We start from the raw sequence: 24,188 nt of genomic DNA on the forward strand, positions 1-24,188 counted from the left end.
TAGAGTCAGGCTGGGGAGGCATGGGACATCACAAGAGAGTTAAATCAATATAATCCGCATGTGCTGCCACAGCAGGGAAGACAGCTGTGAGTGCAGCTCCTGGGGTTCTGGACTGAGGGAGCCATGTGAGCGGAGGCCCGGGGCGTGAGACTGGGCTAGAAACCAGCAACAGCCTGCATGGAGTGAAGCGTGGGGCTGGGTGGGTGGACCACAGTGTTTCTGGAAGTTGCAGAAAGATTTTAAGCAGGGACTGTCCTGCTGCAGGTGCAGATTCCAAACACTCACCCTGGAGGTGGCATCACGGGGCCCAGATGGAGTGAGCGGGTCAGCCGGAACCCCTCAGCTGTGTGCCAGGTGGCAGGCGATCTTGCCTTGGTCCAGGCACACAGCTTGGGGGCTGGGTGAGACAAGGCAGGTGTGCAGACTTCATGGTTTTAGGCCGGGCTGTGGAGATCCGGGGCCAGTGAGAGTTGCTTTCCTAGAGCACAGAGGCCCCCCAAAAGCCTCTAATCCCTCCTCCTCCTCCCAGAGAACAGGTGAGAGGGTCCTGCCTTCTGTGTTGTGTGCCCTTAGACTTGGCTTTTTTGACACCCCTCCCCAACTCCTCCAGCTAAAGCCCTTCCAGATAAGAGTCCCACCCCTAAGTTGGAAGCAACCTGAGCATAAAGCAGGGTGTTTCAGGTCCCTGATTGAGTCCTCTGAACCCCAGGTGCTGTTCTGCCCTCTCCTCTCCTCTCTGGGACATTCATTGCTAGGGTTCTGGAGCATGAGGGTCATGTCAGGGTGTCCTCCACGGACACACACACAACACTCATGCCTAGCATCTCCCAGGCCACACTAGGAAGCAGTAGGGGCGGAAGCGTTCTGGGGGCTCTGTGTGACTTAAGGCAGCTACTTTGCTCAGATGTGTCTCAGTTGGCAAGGCTATACGATGGTTAGAGCTACTCAGCATCTGCTGAGTACTGGGGTAAGGGGCAATGAAGTGGAGGCTCTGAAACTGGACCCAGCTTCTCTACCTTCCTTCACCCCCATATGCATCTGCCCTGAGGCCTGGTCAAGCGGAAATGGCCCTGTTGGCCTGGGAGGGAGGAAGCTTACTGCCTGGAGGCCAGCCTGCAACCAGAAGGTGGGGGGCAGGGAGATCATCACGAGTCCACAGTGTCACCCGGGACAAAGAGCAAGGCCACCTGCATTGCAGTCACCACTCCCTGGGCAGCCCAGCCTCCCATCCCAGGGGAAGGGTCCTCAGGGACAGATCCTTCTGAGACCAGAGCTGCTTCCACACTTGTCCTCAGGCCACCCCCAGGGTCTGCAGTACACAAACCCTGCTTTTAGCCCTCCTGTTTCCAAATGACACATCATGTCTGACCTCCCTGATCTCTGCTGCTCAGCATGTGTCTGACCCTGGCTGGGCTGCGTGGGGAGGTCAGGGGACAGGCTCACCTATTGAACCATCATCCTGGAGAAGGAGCTGAGAAGTTTGTGGTGCCATCCCTGATGAGCAGTGAGGATCAGAGGTTGAGAGAGCCTTGAAGGAACATGTGTTTTCTAGAGTTGAGCTGAATTTGGACCTGAAGAGGAGAGGGGCTCGTCAGAGAGTTGTTGGCTTATTCTCTGTTCTGTACTCTTCCTGGGCAAAAGTACTCCCTCCTCAGTCCCCCAGCCTCTCGACCCCATTGTCAGCTGGTGCAGGTGAGGCCAGGGGCTGAGGGTGTCACCGGCTAAGATGCCGAGGCAGCTGTGGGATCCCCACCTCACAGACCTCTCTGGTTGGGGCACGGAGCCCTCCCAGGTCAGGTGTGAATCAGTCCACTCTGCCCCCAGGAGGAGGAGGCAGGCCCAGCCTTGCAGCCTGTTTAGCTTCTGAGGGCTCTGGAGGGCCCCTGCTTCTCCAGCAGCCTCCAAGCCAGGCTGAAGGGCAGCAGCCAAGTACACAGCCCTGGCAGGCTGAGGAGAGGAAGTTAGGCAGCCATGTGCTCTGTTGACCCCCTACTCCGGTCGAGCCTCAGAACCTTTCACGCCACGCATTGGTGACTTGAGTGAGTGAAGCAGGCTGAGAACTGTGCCACGGGGGAGGCTTTCTGCAAAGACCCATAACTGTCAGCCTGTCCAGCAGGCTCCGTCTCTGACCATGGCCTGGTGCCAACAGTCAAGAGTGTCCAGCCTGTCACTGGGCACCAGGCCAGCTTGGGCTGGATCCATCGGGGATTCAGGGGAGGAGTTGAGACTGAGGCTGTGGGCAGCCTGGCTTTGCATCCAGTTCGAGCAGGCCCAGCTCTGTGCCTTGTGAGTTTCACTTTCTACTTGTCCAGGTTTCAGTTTCTTTGTCTGTGAAATGGGAATAAGAGTCTCGCTGACCTTGCATCATGGGACATTTGGCAGGGACAGGGCTTAGCACACCACCCTCCCTTGTCAGTGGTGATTGGTGTTACTGTTCTGACCCTTAGCTGACGGGCTGCTCAGAGGGTGGGCTCCAGGGACTGAAAGGGCGGGCCCACCGCTATGGCCCAGGAACCCTGGGTCCTCCTCGACTGATTTGCCTTCCAAGGCCAGGCGAGACTTTTGATGAGAGAAGCAGGAGCCGGGGTCATGGTGCCACCAGCATGAAATCCCATTTTATGCTTAGCCTAGAAGATGTGCTTTCCTCAGATTTCAGCCTTTGGCCTCGGCCCTGGCAGGCAACACAGGAAGGCCTGGCTACCGCAGCCTCTCAGAGTTGTTCACAGCTGACAGAGCACTGATGAGCAGCGATCAACCTGACAAACACTGGCTGGTGTCCCCTAGCAACCGGGCTGGCAGTGCGGGCTACACAGGGCCTCACTTACTGCCTGTGGCTCCGGATCTGATTACCAAGAGTTCATTAAAGGTTTTACCTGGCCTGAGAAGAGTCGAGAGGGCAGGAGCGGCTCTCAGACACTGGCCTCAGAGGACAGACATGTAGGAGCTTCCCCCCAGCTTCCACGTCCATAGCTCTCCCCAGGAGACTTGGTCCTGCCTCCCCCACACTCCGCCTGTTTCCCTGCCAGTTGTCACACACCATTACTATCTCAGTGCCTGGGTTGTGTCTCTTTGACCTCCTACTAAAGCCGAGTGGGCAGCTGTAGTCTCCAGCCTCTAGCTTCTCAACCCCATGGCTCCCAGCTCTGGGACCCTTCCACCCCATTACCCCCTCTACCCGCTCAGGCCCTGCCAGCCACTCCCGCTGCTTCTGATCAGCAGCCCCGGGTCTCCAAGTCCCCTGTTCTCTCTGCTCAGCTTCTCCCTCACCGTCCCCTGCTTTCCTCACTCCTACCCCGTGGCGTTAGCTCACTGCCAGTCTCTTGTCCCTGTGCAAAGGCCACATGCCGGGCAGAGCGTTACCCAGTGGGAGCCACTCTGCCAAACAGCAGAGGTCTTAGAGCAGTGAGTGGGCGAGCGCCCCAGGGTGCCTGCCAGCCGGCCTTGATGAAGGCATTAGCTCGCAGCATTCTGGGCTCTCCTCCACCACCCGTTCCCACCCGTGCCCCCACTCCCTCAGGACCCCCCCTTCTCTGAGCAGACCTCATCTTCTGTTCCTCAGACCGGAACCTGTGCCTGCCAGTGCCCTCTGGACCCGTTCTCTGCCCTTTCCTCTCATGGCCTCCCCTTCCTGCCCCGCGCCGGGATCTCTTTCCAGCCCACACCCACAGCACAGGAGTATCTGTTTTTTCTTCATCCCCTCTCTGTCTCCAGGATTGCACCATTGTTTGAATCCATTTTACCTTGTCCCATCTTCAAAAGCAGGTCCTCCCTCCCCCGCATCCCTCAAGTCATCGGTTTCTCTACCCTCGTCTCTATCTTTCCTTTTCTGTCATCCCTCACAGTTGTTACTGCTTTGCTTATTACTCTTGGAGCTTCCTTGAAGCAATTTACTTCCAATAGATTGTATTTTTAATACCTCATTTATATCTACCATAGTGGCAGGCCAGACCCCTGCCACTACCAGATTCCAGAACCTTCCATCAGGGCCGCCAGCAGCCTCCAATCTCTCCCACTTCTCCATCCTTATCCTCCAGCCTTGTCAGCAGTGGTCGCCACAGTTAAACCTGCCCTTGGCCTTGAGATACTTTTGCTGTGGAAGCTCTGACCAGATTCCCCAGCCCTGATAATCCAGTCCTGCTGCTCCCTCTCTGAGTGTTCCTTGGCCCCTGCGATCATTCACTGCACTAGGCTTTTCGTCTCATTGTGCCTCTGCTCCACAGCTTTACTCCCCATCAGGAGGCTGACTCCATCCCACACCTGCCTCCCAAGCTCCAGCATCTCATGCCCAGTATGCTCTGCTCCTCCTGTAACCTCCCTGGGCTCCGTGACTGCCCCTACCCTGGTCCATTCTAGCTTAAGGTAGCTGGCTAAGAGTCCTCCCTGCCCCCTGCCCTCCTTAGCCCACGTCCAGTCTCTCTCTGCCAAACTTGCTATTGTCAAAACAACTTTATCAAGGGAATTCCCTGGTGGTCCAGCAGTTAAGATTCTGCACTTCCACTGCAGAGGGCACGGATTTGATCCCTGGTTGGGGAACTAAGATTACATGGCGTGGCCAATAAAAAAAAACTTTATCAAAACATAAAACCTGCTTTTATTACTGATCCCTGCTCTAGTTTTGGAGGACTTTTCTACCTGATTGACTTTTATGCTCTTTGATGTTTGTTTTATCATTTTCTTTAAAAATTGAGATATAGTTGCTTTATACTACTGTGTCAGTTTCTACAGTACAGCAGAGTGAATCAGCCACGCATATACCTGTATCCCCTCTTTTTTGGATTTCCTTCCCATTTAAGTCATAACAGCGCAAAAAGCAGAGTTCTCTGTGCTGTGCAGTGGCGTCTCACTGTCTTCTTCATGCATAGCGGTGTATATGTGTCAGTCCCAGGCTCCCAGTCCATTGCACTCTCCCAGCTTTCCCCTTTGGTGTCCATACGTTTGCTCTCTATGTCTGTGTCTCTATTTCTGCTTTGCACATAAGACCATCTCTACCATTTTTCTAGATTGCACATATATGCTTTAATATACAATATTTGTTTTTCTAATTTACTGCCCTCTGTGTGACAGTCTCTCAGTCCATCCACGTCTTTGCAAATGACACAATTTTGTTCCTTTTTATGGTTGAGTATTATTCCATTGTGTATATGCACCACAGCTTCTTTAGCCATTCTTCTGTTGATGGACATTTAGGTTGTTTCCATGTCCTGGCTACTGTGAATAGTGCTACAGTGAATATTGGGGTCCATGTATCTTCTGAATTATGGTTTTCTCTGGGTATGCCCGGGAGTGGGATTGCTGGATCATATGGTAGTTCCATTTTTAGTTTTCTAAGAAACCTCCATACTTTTCTCCGTAGTGGCTACAGCAATTTACATTCCCACCAACAGTGTAAGAGGGTTCCCTTTTCTCCACACCCTCTCTAGCATTTATTGTTTGTAGATTTTTTGATGATGGCCATTCTGACTGGTGTGAGTAATACCTCACTGTAGTTTTGATTTGTATTTCTCTAAAAATTAGTGATAAGTATCTTTTCACGTGTTTGTTGGCCATCTGTATGTCTTCTTTGGAGAAATGTCTGTTTAGTTCTTCTGCCCACTTTTTTATTGGATTGTTTGTTTTTGGTTTGTATTTATAATCAGAAAAAAACAATGTAAGGAGTCCAATAGCCTGGGTTGGCTTCTAGGATGGTTGCAATACTTTTCCCTAAAAGCCATCATGGAAAAGGAATTTTACAGCATTCAGTTACATGTAGCTGTATTACCAGAGTCTTAGGAAAAATTAGAGGAGTTGATGATTCCATAGTGAACTGGGAGTAAGGTGTAACAATGTGTTTGGATTCTCACAGAATCTTCTATAGCAGAAATCTCCAGACATTATTGATTGGGTAGTGTATGTACCCTTATCATGAAAAAAAATTGAGCATTTACCTCCAATATATTGTATTTTTAATATCTCATTCATATCTACTGTGCTATTTTGTAAAGCATACATAATCAGAATTTCTAATAGGACCAAAAAAAAACCCCACTAGAATATTATCTTCCTATATGTGCTGAGCTGTCAAACTCAGTAGCCCATGCAGCTCACTCTGGAGCTTGGCAATAGTTCTCAAGTTCTGTGGTGCTATGTAAAATATACATTTGAGGGCCCCACCCCCAGAGAATTTGATACTCCCCCAAGCCTGGGAATCTGTGCTTTTAACCAGCCACCCCAGGGATTTGGGGGGTAATCTTGACCAGGAATTCATTTTGGTCTGCCTTGAGAAACCTTGTTCTAATGTTTCTAAAAGTCAAAAAAAGAAAGAAAACTGCATCTGTACTTAAATAGGAAGTAGACCTGATCTGTTTTTAGGCTAGATATATTGACTAGTTTGTTTTCAGGCCCCCAAAGTAGCCATGCATCCACCCAGCTGCCTTTATCCCCACTGTCCCTATGCGTGTTCAGCCACATGACTGCTGGGAAGGAAAGAGACCAGGATATGAGGAGAATGAGATTGGGTTGCTTAGATATGATGGACAGGGAAGCCTCCTGGAGGTGACCCTGGAGCCAAGACCTGAAGGATGAGGTCCTGCCTGTCTTCCCTTTTCTCCAGGGAGCCTTTTCACCACCCCCAAATCTGGATCAGGGTTGCCTGGTCCTGTCAGGACTTGTTCAGAGTGGTACTTCTCTGCCCTGCTGAGCAGCAAGCCTTAAGAAGGGGACTCTGGTGGCACCCCTCGCAGCTGAGCCCAGGGACCAGCACAAGCCTGTGCCTAGGGATGTGTAGGAGGAGGTTAGCTGGAGGGAGGTCCTAGGGAATCCAGGATTTGTGAAGAAGTCAGATGGTGCCAGTGTGCTGGAGCAAGGGCTCACAGGCTGAGCCAGGTGGCTGCCCCGTGGGGAGGTGCTGACCACAGGGGGAGCCTGGCATTCACAGTCTAGGCTGCGGTGCTGAGAACCCACCCAGAGCCTGTGCTGTGGAGGCCTGCTAGCCTGGCGCAGGTGTTCGGGGTCTCTTTCACAGCTAGGCTCAGGGAACAGAGGAGGCGGCCTATGCCAGCCGGGAGGTCTCATCATGGCTACTCCAGGATGGGAGAAGTCATGGTCACGACAAGAGGCAAGGGCCCTGGAACCCTCAGGTCATGCCTAGGCAGCTTAATGCTATGAAGACTGAACTCAGTCTTGAACATGGAACCCAGCAGGAGGTAGAACCTGGTGGGACCCAGGATTCCAGTGGCCAGCTGTCCCTTTTGCCTGAGATTGTGACCCGATCTGAAGACAGTGTCAGAGCAAGGTGGTGTCCTGAAGGGGGGTGGAGGCCTGGACTTGGTCCCAGAGAGATGATGTACACTGAGAACAGCCAGTGAGGGATGGCACACGGGGTCCAGGTGCCAGGTGGACAGGAAGCACCATTCTTCAGGTGCTTCCAAGCCAGCTGCAGGGTGGGCCCTGTCCCATGGGCTAAGCAAGATGGTGTCCCAGGCCCCAAGAGGCTCTTCCTAGCTGGCCTAAGGTAGTCCGAGAGGCCCTGCCCTTCCCCCAGAGAAGTCTGTCCCTGGCAGAGTGAATATGGCCGAGTGCACATGAGACCTTGAGCAGAGCAGCTGGGACCTGGCTCAGGGCCAGTGCAACACGTGGACAAGGGTCAGCTGCAGACTGGACGCCAGTGCATCAGGGACCGCCTCTCTACTCAGAGCTCTTCTGCTGGAGCTCTCTCATGTGCCGGTCATTTGTGTCTCAGGATAGGAGGTGGTTTTTGCCCAGGCGCTGGTGGCTGGAGAGTTTCGTTGATGTGTAAGAAGCCTTGGACAGGAAGCTGAAGGATGGACTTAGTGACCTTGTCGGCCATGACAGGCCTTGGGGGATTTACATACAGGGGAGAACAGTCATGTTGGAAGGGCCTTGAGCGATGGCATGACTCAGCCAGGAAGTGCAGGCCTAGGGAAGGAAGGCAGAGCTGCCAGCCTGACCATTGCAGACACACTCCGTGCCCACACTGGCTCCACTGTGGGTCCGGGGGCCAAGCCTGTGCCCGGCCCTGTGTTTGAGATCAGAGCATTGCAGCTTAGGACTGAGAATGCATTCGGGGCCTGGGTATTGATTCCCAGATGTCCTGGGCAGGTTAGGCAGAGTGGCCCCCCAGAGTTGGGAGGTTGAGGTGGTTGCCCATGAGTAAGGTGGAAAATCTCTCTTGTGTCTCCTCAGGTTAGAAATCTGTGCTACATGGTGACAAGGCGCGAGAGAACGAAACATGCCATCTGCAAGCTCCAGGAGCAGATATTCCACCTGCAGATGAAACTTATCGAACAGGATCTGTGTCGAGGTAGGCGCTTCCCCTGCCTGCCGCTGGCCACCTCTCGTGAGCACACCCTCGAGGGGGCTAGGTTCCAGGGAGCTGTGTGTCTTCAGAGCCTGGTGGGGCATGTGTACGGGATCAGTGGCCACTGACCCTACCCCTACCCTCTGTACCCAGTTAGTGGGCCAAGGCAGGGGCCTCCCAGGGTCCTGGGTGTGTGTTGGCAGGCAAGGAGCAAAGATGTGATGTGGGCATCAGGCCTGCCCTCAGGGAGCTTTCTGGTTCACGGGACTCTGAGGCAGCACGGGGCCCACTATGGTTCAGGAGGGAGCTGCACATGTCCGGGTGCAATCCAGAAGTCTCAGCGGCTCTGTGCTGGTTCCGGGCAGGAAGGGAACAAGCTGGCAAGCTTCCCTGAGCCCCTGTGTGCCTGTGTGTTGATTGTGAAGAAGGCAACTGCCCCGGGGGTGGAAGAGGACCTGTGTGTTCCTTCTCTCTGACCCCATCTGACAGGATTGAGGCCCTGTGCCAGTAGGTTTTTTTTCCTCTTTCTTAGGCTTTTACCATCACCTGCCTTTAACAGATCTGGAAATCAAAGGTTAAAGAAGCTCTGAGAGTGGTCTGTCTTGTTAGGTGTGGATGTTGCCAGACAACAGGGCCCTTTGTGGAGTGTTAACATGTTAAAGAGGGCAGTGCTTAGTGCAGAAGATGGTGCTCTGATGTTGAATTCCATGCAGTAAAAATAGGTGGATGGAGAGATTTTTAAGGAAGAAGCTGCCACTGCAGGTAGAGCCTGAGTTGGGCTAGGCTTGGAGCAGAGAGAGGAGGAGAGTGACTGGGCTACCACCAGAGTCAACAACTGAGGACCTTCTATTGCCCCATCCCTGCCCCGGAAACCAGCATTGCCTGATACAGATGGTGCATCACGGTCATTTAGAGGTCAGGGCTCACTCTGCACCCCCAGGACTAGGGCAGCTTAGACAGGAGGCCCCCAGGCCTTCCCAGGCTCCCTCTTGTTTGTCGGTTCCTTCAGCAAGCACTGACTGAGGTCGACAGAATACTGGGCTCTGTGGGTATCAGGGATGGCTTCCTGGTGGTGGTGACGCTGGAACATCTCAGGCTTCCTGGGACTCACACAGGCCATACATCCCACTGCAGGAAGGCAGTGGAGAGTGGCGAGGCATGCAGTGCCCTTAGGCACAGGATTCCAGAAACATAGTCAGGAGCTCGGAGGGTCCGCATTCTCGCATTGAGTCTGGAGACATTTGCAGCTCCTAGACTTGAGCAGCAGCAACAGGCCACCTTTTGGTCAGGGCAAGGCATTTGGAGAGAAAACTGGTTTGCCTCTGCCCGAAGCCAGTGCCCTCAGTGTTATGACGCTTCACCCATAGGGTGGGACATGGGCCGCAAGTATATTCTTGAGGTCTGTCTGGCCAGGAGCCTAGAGAAGGCTTCCCAGTGGCAGTGATACTTAGGCTGTGAACAGAACCAGGGGAGGGACAAAGAAACCATATATTTGGGGACCTGGAGGTGAGCTTGTCTTGTTAGAGAAACTGGAAGGACCCTGGCATAGCTGCAGCCAGGGCAGAAAGAAAATGTCTGAAGTGACGCTAAGGGCTTGCCAGGGTCAGCTGTGTAAGGTCTGTGCCCTTGGGAGGAGCTCAGGCCACAGCGAGTGCAGTGGGGGACTTGGGAAGCCTCCCTCCAAGTATCTAGGCACTGTCCCGTGTGATAGGTGAGAAGACTGAGGCCTGGCCCGAGGTTACACCTTGAATGAACAGCAGAGCTAGGCAGAGTCCTGGAGTTGGGCCCACACTCAACCTTCTCTTAAACGCTTACTCAGGAAGCCCTCCAGCCTCTGGCTGAGAAGCTAGGAGAAGAGTCCGGGCAGCTCCCCACCACAGCATGTCCCTTCCCTGCTCTGTTTAGTTCTGTGACTCCGCAGACCCATGTGGTCCTGGACTAGAAGGGTATGAGGGCCAGGGATGTACCCTGAGTCTCCCATCAACTGTCTAACCTCCAGAGCAGACCACGAGAGCAAGGCAGGGGACCGACCCTGTGTCAGGAGGGGAAGCCGAGGCTGCTGATCCCGCAGTGACCTATCCACCTTTACCTCCGTGGCCTTGGCCTGTGAGGCCCTGTCCTGTCCACTCCCCTCCAGCCAGCCTTCCTGCCCACCAGGACTTTCCTGGGATTTGTAGTCCCTAGAGATCAAACTGCAGCTCAGGTCCTGTAGAGTGGTCTTCCCCTTCCTCGTGTCGCTGAGCCCCTCACCAAGGCCCTCAGGGACTCTTACCCCTTTTTCCCACATCAGCTGTTCCCTGACTCGCTGGAGCCACAGTTATCCCAGGTCCCACAAGGCTCTGGACGGGGGCCGCAGAGGTGCAGGGGAGGTCACCTAGAAGGCGAGACACTAAGTGATGGGGCCCTCCTGGGATTCCACGCAGGGGTCTTGGTTCTGTCTGGCCTGCTTGGGGTAACCATCTCCCTCCTGCTCTCTCTTTCCCTGATGCAGAGCGGTCTGGGAGGAAAACAAAGGGCAAGAAGAGCGACTCAAAAAGAAAAGGCCGCGAGGGCCCCAAGGGCAGCCCCGAGAAGAAAGAGAAAGTGAAGGCAGGGTCCGACTCAGTCCTGGGGCAGCTTGGTGAGTGGCCTGGTGCACATGGCCAGGCTTATACCATCACTGCACTTGCAGCTCCCCGCATGTCCAGGCACTCCCACCTTCCAGGTATAGAGGAGACTGGGGGTGTTGGAGCCCTATCTGGCCTCCCAAGGGTTCCTCTCATAGACTAGAGGCTGGGCCCAGGAACTCAGGAGCCTCTAGACATCCTGGCCCTTCAAGGAACCCTGTGTCATGTTGTGGGATGAGGGCCTGCCATATTTCTCTGTCCCTGTTCCCCTCTGCCAGAATGTCCTCAAGTAGGCCCTCCCTTCATCCCCTGCAAACTTCCTGGGAGCCACCAGAGACCCCCGCAGCAGTGGTCTTTGCCCAGTGCATCTCACTGTCACAGCTGTCTGTCACAGATCTCTTTACTGCTGCCCCGTTAAGCATGGTATTCCTAGAGGGGCTCTTGGCCTTGGGCTTTGTCTCCCAGGATGTCACATGCTTCCTCTAGAGCACTTCTCAGGGAAGGGGCGTGCTCTAGAGGAACACCTCACCAGTAGCAAGGAAGCCTCACTTCATCTCTAGCAAGGAAGCCCCAGGTCCTCTCCAGCAAGGAAGCCCCCACCTCACCTCTAGCACGGAAGCCCCAGGTCATCTTTTATTTTCCTCAGTCTCAGGAAGGAGACAGCTTGGTATCTGATGGGAACATCAGCGGCCGCCTCCCAAGACCTCAGTAAAGGAAGGAGGGCCCGTAACTGGAGCTGGCCCTGACCGATACCCTTATCCAAGCCCTTGCTTTGGAAGCTCTGGAAACCGACACTCATGAAAACCCAGCGCCCCCTGGTGACCAGAGGGCTCCTTCCTCCATCCCCCCATTCCTTGTGGTCCCAGGGTGATGCCATGTGGGGTGGTGAGCAGGGCTGGGTGTGCTCCTGTGCAGTCAGCAAGGGCCCTCGCCTGGGTTAATGCGCTACTGTAGCCACTTTGAAATTCTTAGTAATTTTTGAATAAGGAGTCCACATTTTCACTTTGTACTCTGCTCCTCAAACTATGAAGACTATGAAGACTATGAAGTCCCCAGGAGCAGGACATCATCTATCTGGGGAGAAGGGTGTTCAGGGGTTGCAGGCGGGATGGACAGAACAGGTTAACTCGGGCGGGTCTAGCACAGAGGGAAAGAGGGAGGAAGGTCCGTGATGGCTTGCAGGGCAGCGGGGGAGAGGGCTTCCTGAAGGAGGGTGGGACACATGCCCGCTGGCATCTCACCTGCCTCTTTCCTCCCCTTGGCCAGGCCTGTCTACCTCGTTCCCCATCGACGGCACCTTCTTCAACAGTTGGCTGGCGCAGTCAGTGCAGATCACCGCAGAGAACATGGCCATGAGTGAGTGGTCGCTCAACAACGGGCACCGCGAAGACCCCGCCCCGGGGTTGCTGTCCGAGGAGCTGCTGCAGGACGAGGAGACACTGCTGAGCTTCATGCGGGACCCCTCGCTGCGACCTGGCGACCCTGCCAGGAAGGCCCGCGGCCGCACCCGCCTGCCTGCTAAGAAGAAACCACCACAGGATGGGCCCGGTTCACGGACGACCCCAGACAAACCCCCCAAGAAGCCCTGGGGCCAGGATACTGGCAGCAGCAAAGGGGGTCAGGGACCACCTGCCAGGAAGCCACCACGGCGAACACCTTCTCACCTGCCATCCAGCCCTACAGCTGGGGACTGTCCCATCCCAGCAGCTCCCGAGAGCCCCCCACCACTGGCCCCCGAGACCCCGGAGGAGGCAGCCCCGATGGCTGCCGACTCTAATGTCCAAGTGCCTGGCCCTACAGCGAGTCCCAAGCCCTCAGGCCGGCTCCGGCTGCCCCGTGAGAGCAAGGGAAACCGGAGATCGCCAGGTGCCAGGCCTGATGCGGGGACAGGACCGCCTTCTGCTGTGGCCGAGAGGCCAAAGGTCAGCCTACACTTTGACACTGAGACTGATGGCTACTTCTCTGATGGGGAGATGAGCGACTCAGATGTGGAGGCTGAGGACAGCGGGGTGCAGCGAGGTCCCCGGGAAGCAGGGGCTGAGGAGGTGGTCCGCATGGGGGTACTGGCCTCCTAAGTCACCCCTTCGCCTGTCCTGGTCCCCTCGTGAGGCCTCAGCCCAGTGACAACTGCCATTTCCAATCTCCGCTGAGTGTCTCAGACCCTTGAGGCTGCCACTCTGATGTGGTTTTATTTTTAATATAAAGAGAGTTTCGAATTCCACACTATTGTCTTTCCTCTATGCTGGCCTAGGATGTTAGGATTCCTTCCACGGCTCTGGCCACAAGGACCAGCCCTGGTCCTGTGCACCATCATGGCCGTGGCAGCGTCCCTGCCTGGGCCACGCAGTACTGCTGGGCTCCTGGCTACATGTAGGCAAGGTGATGAAGAGCTCAGGACTCCTGCCCGCTGCCACTGGGTGACACAGACTGTCGTTTGGGCATTATATGGCAGATGGGCCTGGCCCTGCCTTGCTCCCAAATCCCACTGGGGTCCATCTGGGGGGGTCCTGCTGCACTTCACTGATCCCCAAGGAAGTATGATAAGTGATACCCAGCCAGAGTCTACTCACTGTCACAAGCACAATGAGCTTATACAAGAAAGCACTGAGGGGGCGAAGAGGGCCTGCTGGTTCCGAGGGAACCACAGCTGTTCCTGGTCAACCCACATCATTGGAGGCCTGCCCGCCCACCCTGCGATCCTCCACTCCCCTGCTGCTCTGCCCCTGCCAGTGCCCAGCCCGGCGGCTCTGGGGAGGGCTTCCCAGAGTCCTTCCTGAGCTGTGCCATTTTCTCAGGGGACTCCCAGCCAGCCAACCGCCAGTGCCGGCGGGGGACTGCGAGGGAGGGCCAGTGCCCGGTCAGGGGCGTGGGGCTCAGACTCGCCCACTACAGAGAATCGCTCTGGGACTCCAACTTCCTTCCTTCCTTCCTTCGGGGCCAGTCTCGGCCAGGGTCTGATCACTCCCAGACAGCTGACCAGACCAGACCATTTGCCTTTTCAAGTTTCCTGCTAAGTGATGAGCTTCTTCCTCGGTTTCCTTTTGGAAACTCCTCCTTCCAACAAGCAGTGGGATCCCGGGGCCCGGGACGGGTTAGTGATGGCCTGCCGGGGCTGTTTGAAGTCTTGCTGGATCTTCCTGGTTCCTCTTCCCCTCTGAGCCTTAACCCCCTTTCCCAGCTATGCCCTTCTAGCCCTTCCCTCCCCACCGTCACCGTCCTGCCTTCTCCGCTTCACCCTCTAAGTCCCAGGTAGTAGCTCTGAAGAGTTTCAGTGGAGTGGCCCCAGGGTGATAGCTCAGGGAACAAATGAAAAACAAAAAGGAATTCAGTGAAAACATGTTTTTTTTTTCTTTTATGACTTACTCCTGGGTCACTTCTGCCACTGGTAAAGCCAGAACTTCTCCAACAAGAACCTTGCAAAAGTCCAGTGAATCAGTCGAATCATTCTGTGGATGCCAAAGAATATTTTGACCATAATACAGCACAGCCAGGACCTGACAACTTGTCACTTGGACTTTTTTTAAAAATGGAATTCTTTAGCAACCAAGTATAGAAACATGTTTGTTGCACACACCCAAGGAGGTGAGCCCAAGCTCTCGGACAAGGATGCTGTTCTGCTGCTGCTGCTGGTGGATTTTGGATCCTGGGCCCACTGTGAGCTCTCCTGAACCCTAAAACTCCACAGGAGGAGACTGACGGTGAAACCAGCGTGGCAAAAGTCTCACCATGGGGATCCCCCTCACATAACACAAAGCGCAAATCAGTGGGATGGGGAGCAGGCTGAGCACCCATCCCCGACTCCAGACTTTTCAAGGTACGACAGTGGCATGGTCATGGACACTCAGTTTCATGTGAATTTTATCAAAACAGGAAACAAAGATAATGACTAAGTTTAAAGGGCTGGACAGATGTGTCCAGTCGGAGCAGACTCAGAGTGGGCTTCAAGGACTCTGGGTGTTGGGATGGCATGAGCTACTGTGTAGAGTTTAGTCTGCCTGGCGCCTTGGTGATAGTGGCCAGCGCAGTGTCAGCAGCAGCGTCCTAACCCCATTCTCTGTTTACTGCCTTTGAACAGATCTTCTTCCTTCCCCGTGGTTCGGGTCATCTCGGGTCACAACCTTGTCTGTGCTGGATTGCCTGGTCTGACCTCACAGGAAGCAAAGGGACCAGCTTTAAAGAACAACCAAACTCTGCCAGGAGGTGGGGTGCTCAGGTCCAGTAGACTCGGCTCTAGCCTGCTTACCCTTCATCCATCCTGAGGCAGGGTCTGGGAGCTCTGGGGGCGAGGTAGGGCAGTGAACCAGGGCAGGAAGGTGGTAGGTCTGGTCAGGGCCTGGACTGGGTGGGCCAGGCCAGGAGACCAGCACTCCTCCAGAGGGCCTCTACTCAAGTTGGCCTGTAGATTTCAACCCACTTCTCAGTTGGCTTCTGCTTTGAGCTGAATTATCCCTGGGGCCCCGTGTCCTGCACGGAGTCCCGGTGCCTCTAAGGCTGGCTGCCCAGGGTCTGCCAGGCCAGACCCAAGAGCTTTGCCAGGCAGCCGTCCACTACTAGGATGTCCGGCAGGCTACAAAGAAGACAAGGATACTGGTTCTCACTGCTGGCCTTTCTGCCATCAGCCACAGCCCCTTCACTTTTTCCAGCTTCCCATCCACAGTGCAGACAGCTTTGCTGCCTTTGAGGTCAAGATGGGAAGCTGAGGAGAAGGCAGGAGGCCTTTTCCAGATTAGAGGCTGAGGTATGTCTTTCATGTGACCATATCTGCCCACACTCAGTGGCCCTCCTCAGGGAGGGACAAGCTGCTCTGGAAGTTATCCTGGCGGTCTTTGCCACTCTCCTGGTCTCTGCTGCCCACCTCCTTCCCCCTTCTCACAGTGAGAAAGGATAATGTGCAAGGAAAGTATTTTTATGGATCATAAATGTATTTTAGAACAAATACGGAGAAGATAGGTTAGAAGGGTTTATTTTATTAAATGAGCTCTGACTTGGTGACAGTGTGTGGACATTTGCAGTGTGAAGGTCTCAGGTTCCTTGGAGAAGACACCCAGGTTTCCAAACATGGGTGTTGAGCTGTGGATGTGTGAGTGTGTGCCAGGGCACGTCTTGTGTGTCCATGTGGCTGTGTGTCTGTGTGTCATGTATGGGCACACAGTGGGACTTGCCAGGGCAGTTTCTAGAGAATCACATGCCCAGTTCTGACAGACATTGGCAGCAGCTGGACTTGGCATTCCTTGCTTACTGCCAGATGTGGCCAACCTCTGCCCATACCCCAAGCTTTGCAGAGTGGTCTGGATGCCTGTGACGAGGCCCTTGGGGAGGCCACTTCCCATGGCCCTGGCCCAGCTGGCCACATTGGCCAAAGAGCCAGGGCTGGAGTCCAGGACCTTTGGTTGTTCTTTAAGGCACTTCCTGCCACCTTGTCCCTCAGACGCACAACACTCTGCGCTCCACATCGGCTCGGGGTGGGGGGATGATATGAATGTCACAGGAGGAGACACCTTCTGTCTTTGTTTCAAAGAAAGTTGATGTGCCATTTGTTAATATACAAGAGAAATATTGAAAATATATTGAAAAGAGCAATTTTAAATTATTTTTGGCTTATGTTGCAATATTTATTTTCTTGTATTAGGAAAGATTCCTTTGTAGAAAAAAAATGTATTTTTCATTAACGCAAAACCTATTTCTCCTTTTTGTACATTGTCCATGTTCGCTACCCTTAACGAGCAATAGAATGTATGGCTGCCTCGGGGTGGCCAGTGCCCGCGTCCCCTGCATGCTCCTGTGATCCCGCTACCACGTAGCTCCCAGTCCCATCCTGTCCTGCTCACTCATGGGGGTTTCCAGAGCCTAGCCCTCAACTGGAGCCTGTGGCTTCAGGACCCCCTCTGCAATCCTCGTGTGTTGGCAAACGCAGTTAATAAAGCAATGTTTTCTGTGCTGGCTGGTCTGAGGCTCTGTTGCGCTGGGGAGTGGGAGAGGGTGGGCTCAGTGAAATAGTGAGTGGTCCCTGAGTGTCCCAAGGAATATAGTGAGTGCTCAGTATGCACTGGGGCTGGGCTTACTTCATTTGCTTCTCACAGCTGTCATCCCCTGGGGTTCAGAGTGGATGATGGAGTTTCCCAAAACTACACCTCTGGTAAGAGGTGAAGTTCGGCATCAAAGTCAGGACCACTCGAGCCACCTCCAGTGGGAAGGTTTGGGAGGAAACTCTGGTGGTGGTGGTTCAGTTCCTAAGTCATGTTCGACTCTTTGCGACCCCATGGGATGGATTTGCATGCCATGCTCCTCTGTCCTTCCCTATCTCCTGGAGTTTGCTCAAACTCATGTCCATTGAGTTGGTGATGCTATCTAACCATTTCATCCTCCGCTGCCCCCTTCTTTTGCCTTCGGTCTTTCCCAGCATCAGGGTCTTTTCTCATGAATCGGCTCTTCACATCAGGTGGCCAAAGTATTGAAGCTTCAGCTTTAGCATCTGTCCTTCCAATGAATATTCAGGGTTGATTTCATTTAGGATTGACTGGTGTGATCTTCCATGCAGTCCAGGGGACTTCCAAGCATCTTTTCAAGCACCACAATTCTAAAGCATCAATTCTTCAATGTTCAGCTGCCTTTATAGTCCGACTCTCACATCCCTACATGACTACTGAAGAAAACAGCTTTGGCAATATGGACCTTTGTCACAAAATGATATCTTTGCTTTTTAATATACTCTCTAGGTTTGTCATAGCTTTTCTTACAAGGATCAAGCATCTTTTAATTTCATGGCTGCAATCATCATCCGCAGTGATTTTGGAGCCCAAGAAATAGAATCTCACTGCTTCCATTCTGATATCTGTCTCTAGATCAGGAAAGGTTTTAATCCAGGCTTGTTTTTCACTCGTTATTTCCTTAGTACTTACTTTGGACCAGACTCTAAAGTATGCAGAATGAAGCCAATGTCTCTGCCCTGGGGGAGCTCACAGTCCAGCAGAGAGGCAATGAGGGAATTGGGAGGTACTGTGGAGGCCTTTATGGATGAGGTGGGGGGACACAGGAAGCAACACCATTCATGCATTCATTCATAGACAATTGTCTACTGAGCGTGCATCTCATTCTGCCAGTGTGCTGGGTTGTGTGCTGTGAGTGGCACCAGGACCCTGCCTTCCCAGAGCTTCCAGGTAACATAGGCTCGAAGGATAACTAGTTGCTTGCCCAAGGGGAGCTGGCTGTGAGGAAGGGACAACAAGCATTCTGGACAGAGAGGTCCACAAGAACAAAGCTGGATTCAGCCATGCGTGGAAGGGTCTTGAACCTGCTCTGACAGTCCAAGGGGAGGAGCATGGAAAGGAGTTTGAACTGACTCAAGGAAAATAGCTTCTGGGGCTGCTGACTTGGTTGGGAAGCACAGAGAAGTGCCCCATTTCCTCACTGATGCAGTAGACAGTGAGTCCCCAAGGGCACCTCCAGATCCAAAGTTCTGTGACTCCACAATGCAGAAGGCGGTGGAAATGAACCTGGTGTGCTTTGAACGACTGTGGAGGAAGGTGCCCCTCACTGAGGGGCCCCATGCCTGCCACATCCCTGGGGATCAGGGAACCTTGTCTGACTGAGACGTGTGTGTTCTCTCAGGGGGCTCAGCCAAGAGTGAAGGGCTCAATTAGCACCAGCCTCAGTCAGCATCAGGTACTGGCAGATCAGTCCCCAGGCTGACAGCGCACCTGCGTGGCCAGCTCCCCTACCTGTGATCTGGGGCTGTCGACACCCCAGATTCTCCCTCCTCCCAGAGCCAGGCCCACTTGGCCACAGTGCTCCAGCAGAGTGATGGAGGGGCCCCGCTGCCAGGCCTGCAGCTGCAAAGCTGACCCAGCTGATGACCGTGGGGCAGGAGAGGCCGAAACACCGGTGGGCCCGAAGCAGCAATGTGCAATAGAAATGAAGTGTGAGGCACAGAGGTAATTCTAGTAGCCACATTTTTAACAAGCACAAAGGAGCAGGTACAGTGAATTTTAATAATATATTTTAGTTAATCCATTATATCCAAAATTTGATCACTTGAACCTGTAATCAATATAAAATAATCACTAATGAGCCAATGTACAGGAATCCAAGGGGAGGCCAGGAGTGTCCACTCCCCCCCACTTTGTTCCTGCATGCATTGATTCAGCATTCATGGGGCACCAGTTGCTGGGCCCTGAGGACATTGGGATGACCAAATGTCCTATGCAGAGACCAGGCCAGTGGGGGAGACAGACTTTAATCCCATAGTCCCAAAGCCAGGTGCAGTTACACACAGACAGTGTGGCAGAGGGGAGGGACTCTTCCTCTGCCTGCCCTTAACTTCCCTTGTTCTGATGAAACTCCTGCAAGGTAGGTAGGATCTGGGGCGCCATCTGCTGCCCAGCCTTGATGCCTGACAATGTGTGTTTTTGTTTTCTTTTTCCCAATTTTTTGAAAAAAGAATCCTATATAGGGGTAAAAAAAAAAAACCTACTACATTTAATAATGTGCAACTGCTTTGTTGTAACAACAAACACAATGTTAAGGAAAAAGAAACCATTCTAAAACATTAAAAAGCAAAAAAGTGGGTTCCCTGGTGGTCTAGTGATTAGGACTTGGCATTCTTGCTGCTGGGGTTGCATTCCCTGGTTGCAGAACTAAGATCTCACAAGCCAAACAGCATGGCAAAAATTCCTTTCCTAGAGTATCCATGACTCCCCTGGGTCCCCCAATGCAAACTCAAGGAGGTGTCTTTTCATTATTGTTAACCCCATCCCCATAGTGATTTTTGTACAGCACAGTAGGAAAGTATGTCTAACCCAGGATCAGGAAACTGAGGTTCTAGTCTTCTGCCGTTGACTTGATGTACCTCAGTTTTTCCATCTGTCAAATAGAAGATGTTGGGGATACCGATTTCTTTAGGTCCTGTTGGGAAAGCCCATGGTCAGAGGATGTGGTCAGTGAGGGTCAGGTGAGAGCCTGCCAGGGCCCTTCCTTTTACCCTAAGGCCAACTGGGTAGGCGGGACTGACTGGGGCTACAGTGAGCCTCCAGACTGGACTTGGGCAGAGCCAGAGCAGGAAGAAGTTCAGGGTCATCACACTGTCAGAATGCCACGGTGGCGACAGATTCATGTCACCAGGAGAGGGGTCATTAGAAGCATAGCATTAAACATGGGTGTGAACATGAAGTGAGGCACCAGATCCAGCCCCGGTGGTGACAGGGCAAAGTGCTGAGCAGGACCTGTGGGCAACGGAAGGAAGGTAAGTTATCTGTCCTGCAGGCTTGGAAGTGGGACCCACGCCTCTCTGGAAGGGCTGGGGGTGTGGGGCGGGCTCTGTGATTCGGTGACAGCAATTGTAGGGTGGCTTGCCTAGGTCTAGGGGTTTGTGTTCAGTGGGCAATCCGCTTTATTCTACCCCCATCTTTGGTTATCGTTAGCCATTTGTGGCCATTCAAGTCCAGAAAATTCATCCAGGAATGCACCGCACATGAGGAAGTGACTAGAAATGGAGTCGTGTGGGCTTTGGGGTAAAGGAGAATTAGGGACTGTGTTTTGGCCCTTTCTGGGCCTCAGTTTCCTTATATGTGAAGTGAAGATGAGCGTTCTTGCTGGGCCCCACCCCATGCATGATGGCTGGGAGTGGATCAAAGTGGGCCTGGATGTGCGGTGATTAGAATGAGGAATCACTGTGAGAGGAGGGGGACGGAGGTTAAGGCAGAGGGCGCCCTGACGCCAGCAGGCTGACTAGAGAGGCCAGGAAGCCAGAGGGATTTGTTCACTGAAGCTCCGTTGTTCTCATGGGCTGCCCCAAGCCCAGCCAAGGCACCTGTGGTCTGGGGGGCAGGGCAGAGGAAGGTCACGTGCTGCCGGCCGAGGGCGGGTTGGAAGCACCTGGCGGTCATCCGGGACACCGCTCACGTGACACCTGAGCCAATCAGCTGCCTGCGCCTGAAATACACCCACCTTCCCAGCATTCTGGGGTTCCTCCGCGGCCATTCTGAAACGGTTTAACCTAGGAGGCGGGAGGTAGCTGAATTCTCCTGCTCCCCACCCCCTCACCCCACCCCCTGTTGCAGAGAAGGAACGTTGCATTGCTAGGGACTGGATGTTGGGATCAACCTGAGACTCAGAAGAGCAGCAGGGTTTGTAGGAGAAGCCAAAAAGGAGTGACTCAGCAAAATAAACCGTCACCTGTGGATATTCTGAACTGCTATTTTGGGACCCTGGGTGACTGACTACCCGGCTCTGGTGACAGGTGCTTGGTATACAAAACCTTGTTTCCCACATGCCCGCCGTAATTATTTATGCTCTTCAGCTTACGGAAGGAGCTGCCGTGGGCGGTCCCCGATAGCTGCGTCGTCCACTGTGAGACTCCTAATGTGCCCTGAAGGGCCATCAGGAACCAGAGGGGATGCTCAAGTCTTAGGGACCCCTCTGCCCTCCAGGAGCACTTCCCTTCTGGTCAAGAAAGGGTACGGGACCAGTACAGACCCGCATTATCAATCCTGGTTCCTGCTCAAGCCTCAGCCAAGGAGCCTCATCTGGGTGATAGCTCAGGGGTTAGGTGGTTGGGGGGGGAGGGGCATGAAAGCTCGTTTTGCTCACCACCTTCTCTAGGACAGCGTCTGAATTCTAGTGACAGAGAGCGTGTCATTTTGTAAGCAACCCATTGCTAAGCCATCCATATTAAGTTTAAGACGTCTTCCTTAAATTGAACTGTAATTCTTGCCTTGAAACATGATGTTTCTGTTCACACGCTGTTCTGAGCCCTGTAGCCACAGAGATCAAGTCCGGTCCAGTGTTCACTGGGCAGTCCTTGCGCTGTGTGAGGAGTTAGGATACCTTGCCCACTTGACTTTTCAAGTTCAGGAGTTTACTAAGGGATTAGAAAGCAGGGTATTCTTCTCAGCTATTTCTGTTATGCCTCTCCTGCTTGGTGGATGGAACCATCAGATCCCCACAGTGTGCTGGCAAAGCCAGTCCCCAGGTAAGAGGTTTGTGGAGAAGGGGGATCAGAGAGGGACAGCTGGGGCCTCAGCTCCTGGCTCCCAGCAGTACCCTCAGGGAGCCCCAACCCTCCACCCCTTTAGCCTGATGTCTTTTATTGAACAGGTTGGCAGTACTGGCTGTGTCAACAGTTCCAGTTTGTGTGTTTTTAAAAAACTTTTATTATATTGGATTATAGCCAGTTAACAGTGTTGTGGTAGTTTCAGGTGGACAGCAAAGGGACTCAGCCATAGGTATGCATGTATCCATTCTCCCCCAGACTCCCCTCACATCCAGGCTGCCATGTAACATTGAGCAGAGTTCCCTGTGCAATATCCACGCTGTGTTATTTTTAATTTGACCTCAAACCTGTGTCTTCCTTGTTGTCACTAGCACACATTCTGGTGTTCATGCTCTGTGTGGCATTTTGGGGACACATGTCTGTACAGATGTTCCCAACTTCAAATAGCCTATTTCTGATCTCATGGCTCCATGAGCAGGCCTTCCTGGTGCATCGCTGGCTCCTGCCTTGGGTTGGAAAATGTGGTCATACATCATAAACTGTTGGTTTTGGAATCAGTGTTAGAAGTAGCCTACTTTGACAGGTGAAAAATGGGCTGAAAGATGGGAAAGAGCAGCCCTGCTCTCCTGCCTTCTTAGTTTAGGCCTCATGTTCTTGTCTTTTCCTCCACTGACATCTGTCTGATATGCTGTCCACATAGCACCTCTTCAGGCTCTGGGCTCTACCAGCCCCAACTCACAGCGTGACGTTTTCTGCTGTGCCTTTGTCTTTGCTGTTCTGTCTGCTTACACTCGCCTTGTTCACCCCCTCTTTACTAAACAGTTTATATGCCTTCAAGATTCAGCTCTGTTGCCCCCGTTTTAGAAACCTCGATGGTGTTTGAGGGCCTTCCCCTTTTGCCTTCCATGGTGCCTCGGGCAGATGGCTGCCCATTTTTCATCATTCCATGTAAGTCTCCAGCAAGGAGGTGTTGAGGAAATGCCAGCTGACTGACTGGCTTGCAGAAGGGCAGACAGAAAGTGTGGCCACCTGTCCCAACCTGAACCCAGCACCTGCATGGTACTTGCAAAAGACCTGGTGATTAAAAAAAAAAAAAAAAGACCTGGTGATAACTAATAGTTTTCCACACATAAGGCTTTATGTGTAAAAGAGAGAAAACGAACCCAGTGAGCAGGGACCCTCCCTCATATTTTACCCAGCCCAGCCCTGCACATGGAGCAGTGAGCAAGGCCGCCAACATGTCAAGTAATCAGAGACTGCTTCTCCAAAGAGGAAGGCAGAGTGAGGCTTCAGAATCCAAGAGGGGTCCCCCTGCCATCAGACTGCCAGAGGATTGTGGGTTCTGAACCTGGCCCCAAATAGAAGCTGAGGTGGAGAAAATTTCAGACTGGTCTCAAAATAGATTTTTTGCCCCTGTGTTTACTACCCTGAAGTCAGAAAAGAAAGTAGTGTTGCATGGTTTCCTTCAGGAACTGTCAGACGTGTTTCCCCTTGCAGTGGAGCCCCTAGTTGCAAATAAGCTCTGGGGCCCAGAACAGGGCTGGAACTCACCTATTCTGTGTTTTACTCAAAGAAAGGCCATTTGGGTCTCGAAAGAGAAGTCTGTAGAATGGAGGGAAGTCAATGTGCTTTTCTCTAGACTGCAGTCAATCTGGTGTGGCTTCCTAGTCACGAGGTGGGTCTAGAGACCTCAACCCAAACCCAAGGACTAGGAGAGAACCCTAAAAATGGTGCTGTAATGGTAATGTTTATAATCTCTCTAGTGTCTGGGATTTTCATCCTGGATGAAATGAGGCTACAGCTCCACTGATGAGGTTCACATTCAGTTCCTTTTAGCTCAAGAAAGGAGTAAACAAATATCTTCATTTTGACCCCCAAGTGTTCTCTCTCTGTTCACCTGTACCTCACCTCCAATTATTTCTTCCCCTTGTTTACTTTTAACAGACATGAAACACGACACCGCTGAAGATTTTGACTGGAGGACTGTTACACATTAACCCAGGTCCTTTCAATATGATCAGGTAAGAAAGCTCTTGAGTTTCTTTTTGCTGCGTTACCAGCCTGTTGGTAGTGGCATGGTGCCATCACTGAGCTCTGACTTCAATAAGCATGTTAAAGGGTGCACCGTGCTGCCTCCAATCGAAATCCACATTCCAAAGCATGGCTTCCTTTGTTTACCACATAAGAGCCAGAAAATTACTGAGTTTTGGTGTCTAATTTTAAATAAATCAAGTTAAAAGACTTTGTAAACACAGGCTTTGACGTTTGTCAACTAACTTAATACCCAGCTGAATCCTTT

General features: G+C 52.9%; 2 protein-coding genes across 11 annotated transcripts in view; both read left to right on the forward strand.

The window, feature by feature from the left end:
* JADE2 (jade family PHD finger 2) overlaps positions 1 to 16,839 on the forward strand; it is a 50,659-nt gene extending 33,820 nt beyond the window's left edge. For 7 of the 9 annotated variants that reach the window (XM_020908037.2, XM_020908033.2, XM_020908032.2 and 4 more), the window contains exons 10-12: positions 8,182 to 8,299; positions 10,788 to 10,916; positions 12,169 to 16,839. In XM_020908037.2, coding sequence (XP_020763696.1) covers positions 8,182 to 8,299; positions 10,788 to 10,916; positions 12,169 to 12,977 — 1,056 coding nt within the window. In that variant the 3' untranslated portion in view covers positions 12,978 to 16,839. The remainder of the gene's footprint in view (positions 1 to 8,181; positions 8,300 to 10,787; positions 10,917 to 12,168) is intronic. The other 2 variants (XR_011486849.1, XM_070465386.1) reach the window with 2 other exon arrangements.
* A 4,607-nt stretch (positions 16,840 to 21,446) lies between these two features.
* The window catches only part of SEC24A (SEC24 homolog A, COPII coat complex component), a 110,776-nt gene continuing 108,034 nt past the window's right edge, over positions 21,447 to 24,188 (forward strand). For both annotated transcript variants that reach the window (XM_070465389.1, XM_070465390.1), the window contains exons 1-2: positions 21,447 to 21,868; positions 23,834 to 23,910. The gene's annotated coding sequence lies outside the window, so the exon portion shown is untranslated. The remainder of the gene's footprint in view (positions 21,869 to 23,833; positions 23,911 to 24,188) is intronic.

Source organism: Odocoileus virginianus, chromosome 3 (assembly GCF_023699985.2).
Source record: "Odocoileus virginianus isolate 20LAN1187 ecotype Illinois chromosome 3, Ovbor_1.2, whole genome shotgun sequence".
Lineage (NCBI taxonomy): Eukaryota > Metazoa > Chordata > Mammalia > Artiodactyla > Cervidae > Odocoileus > Odocoileus virginianus.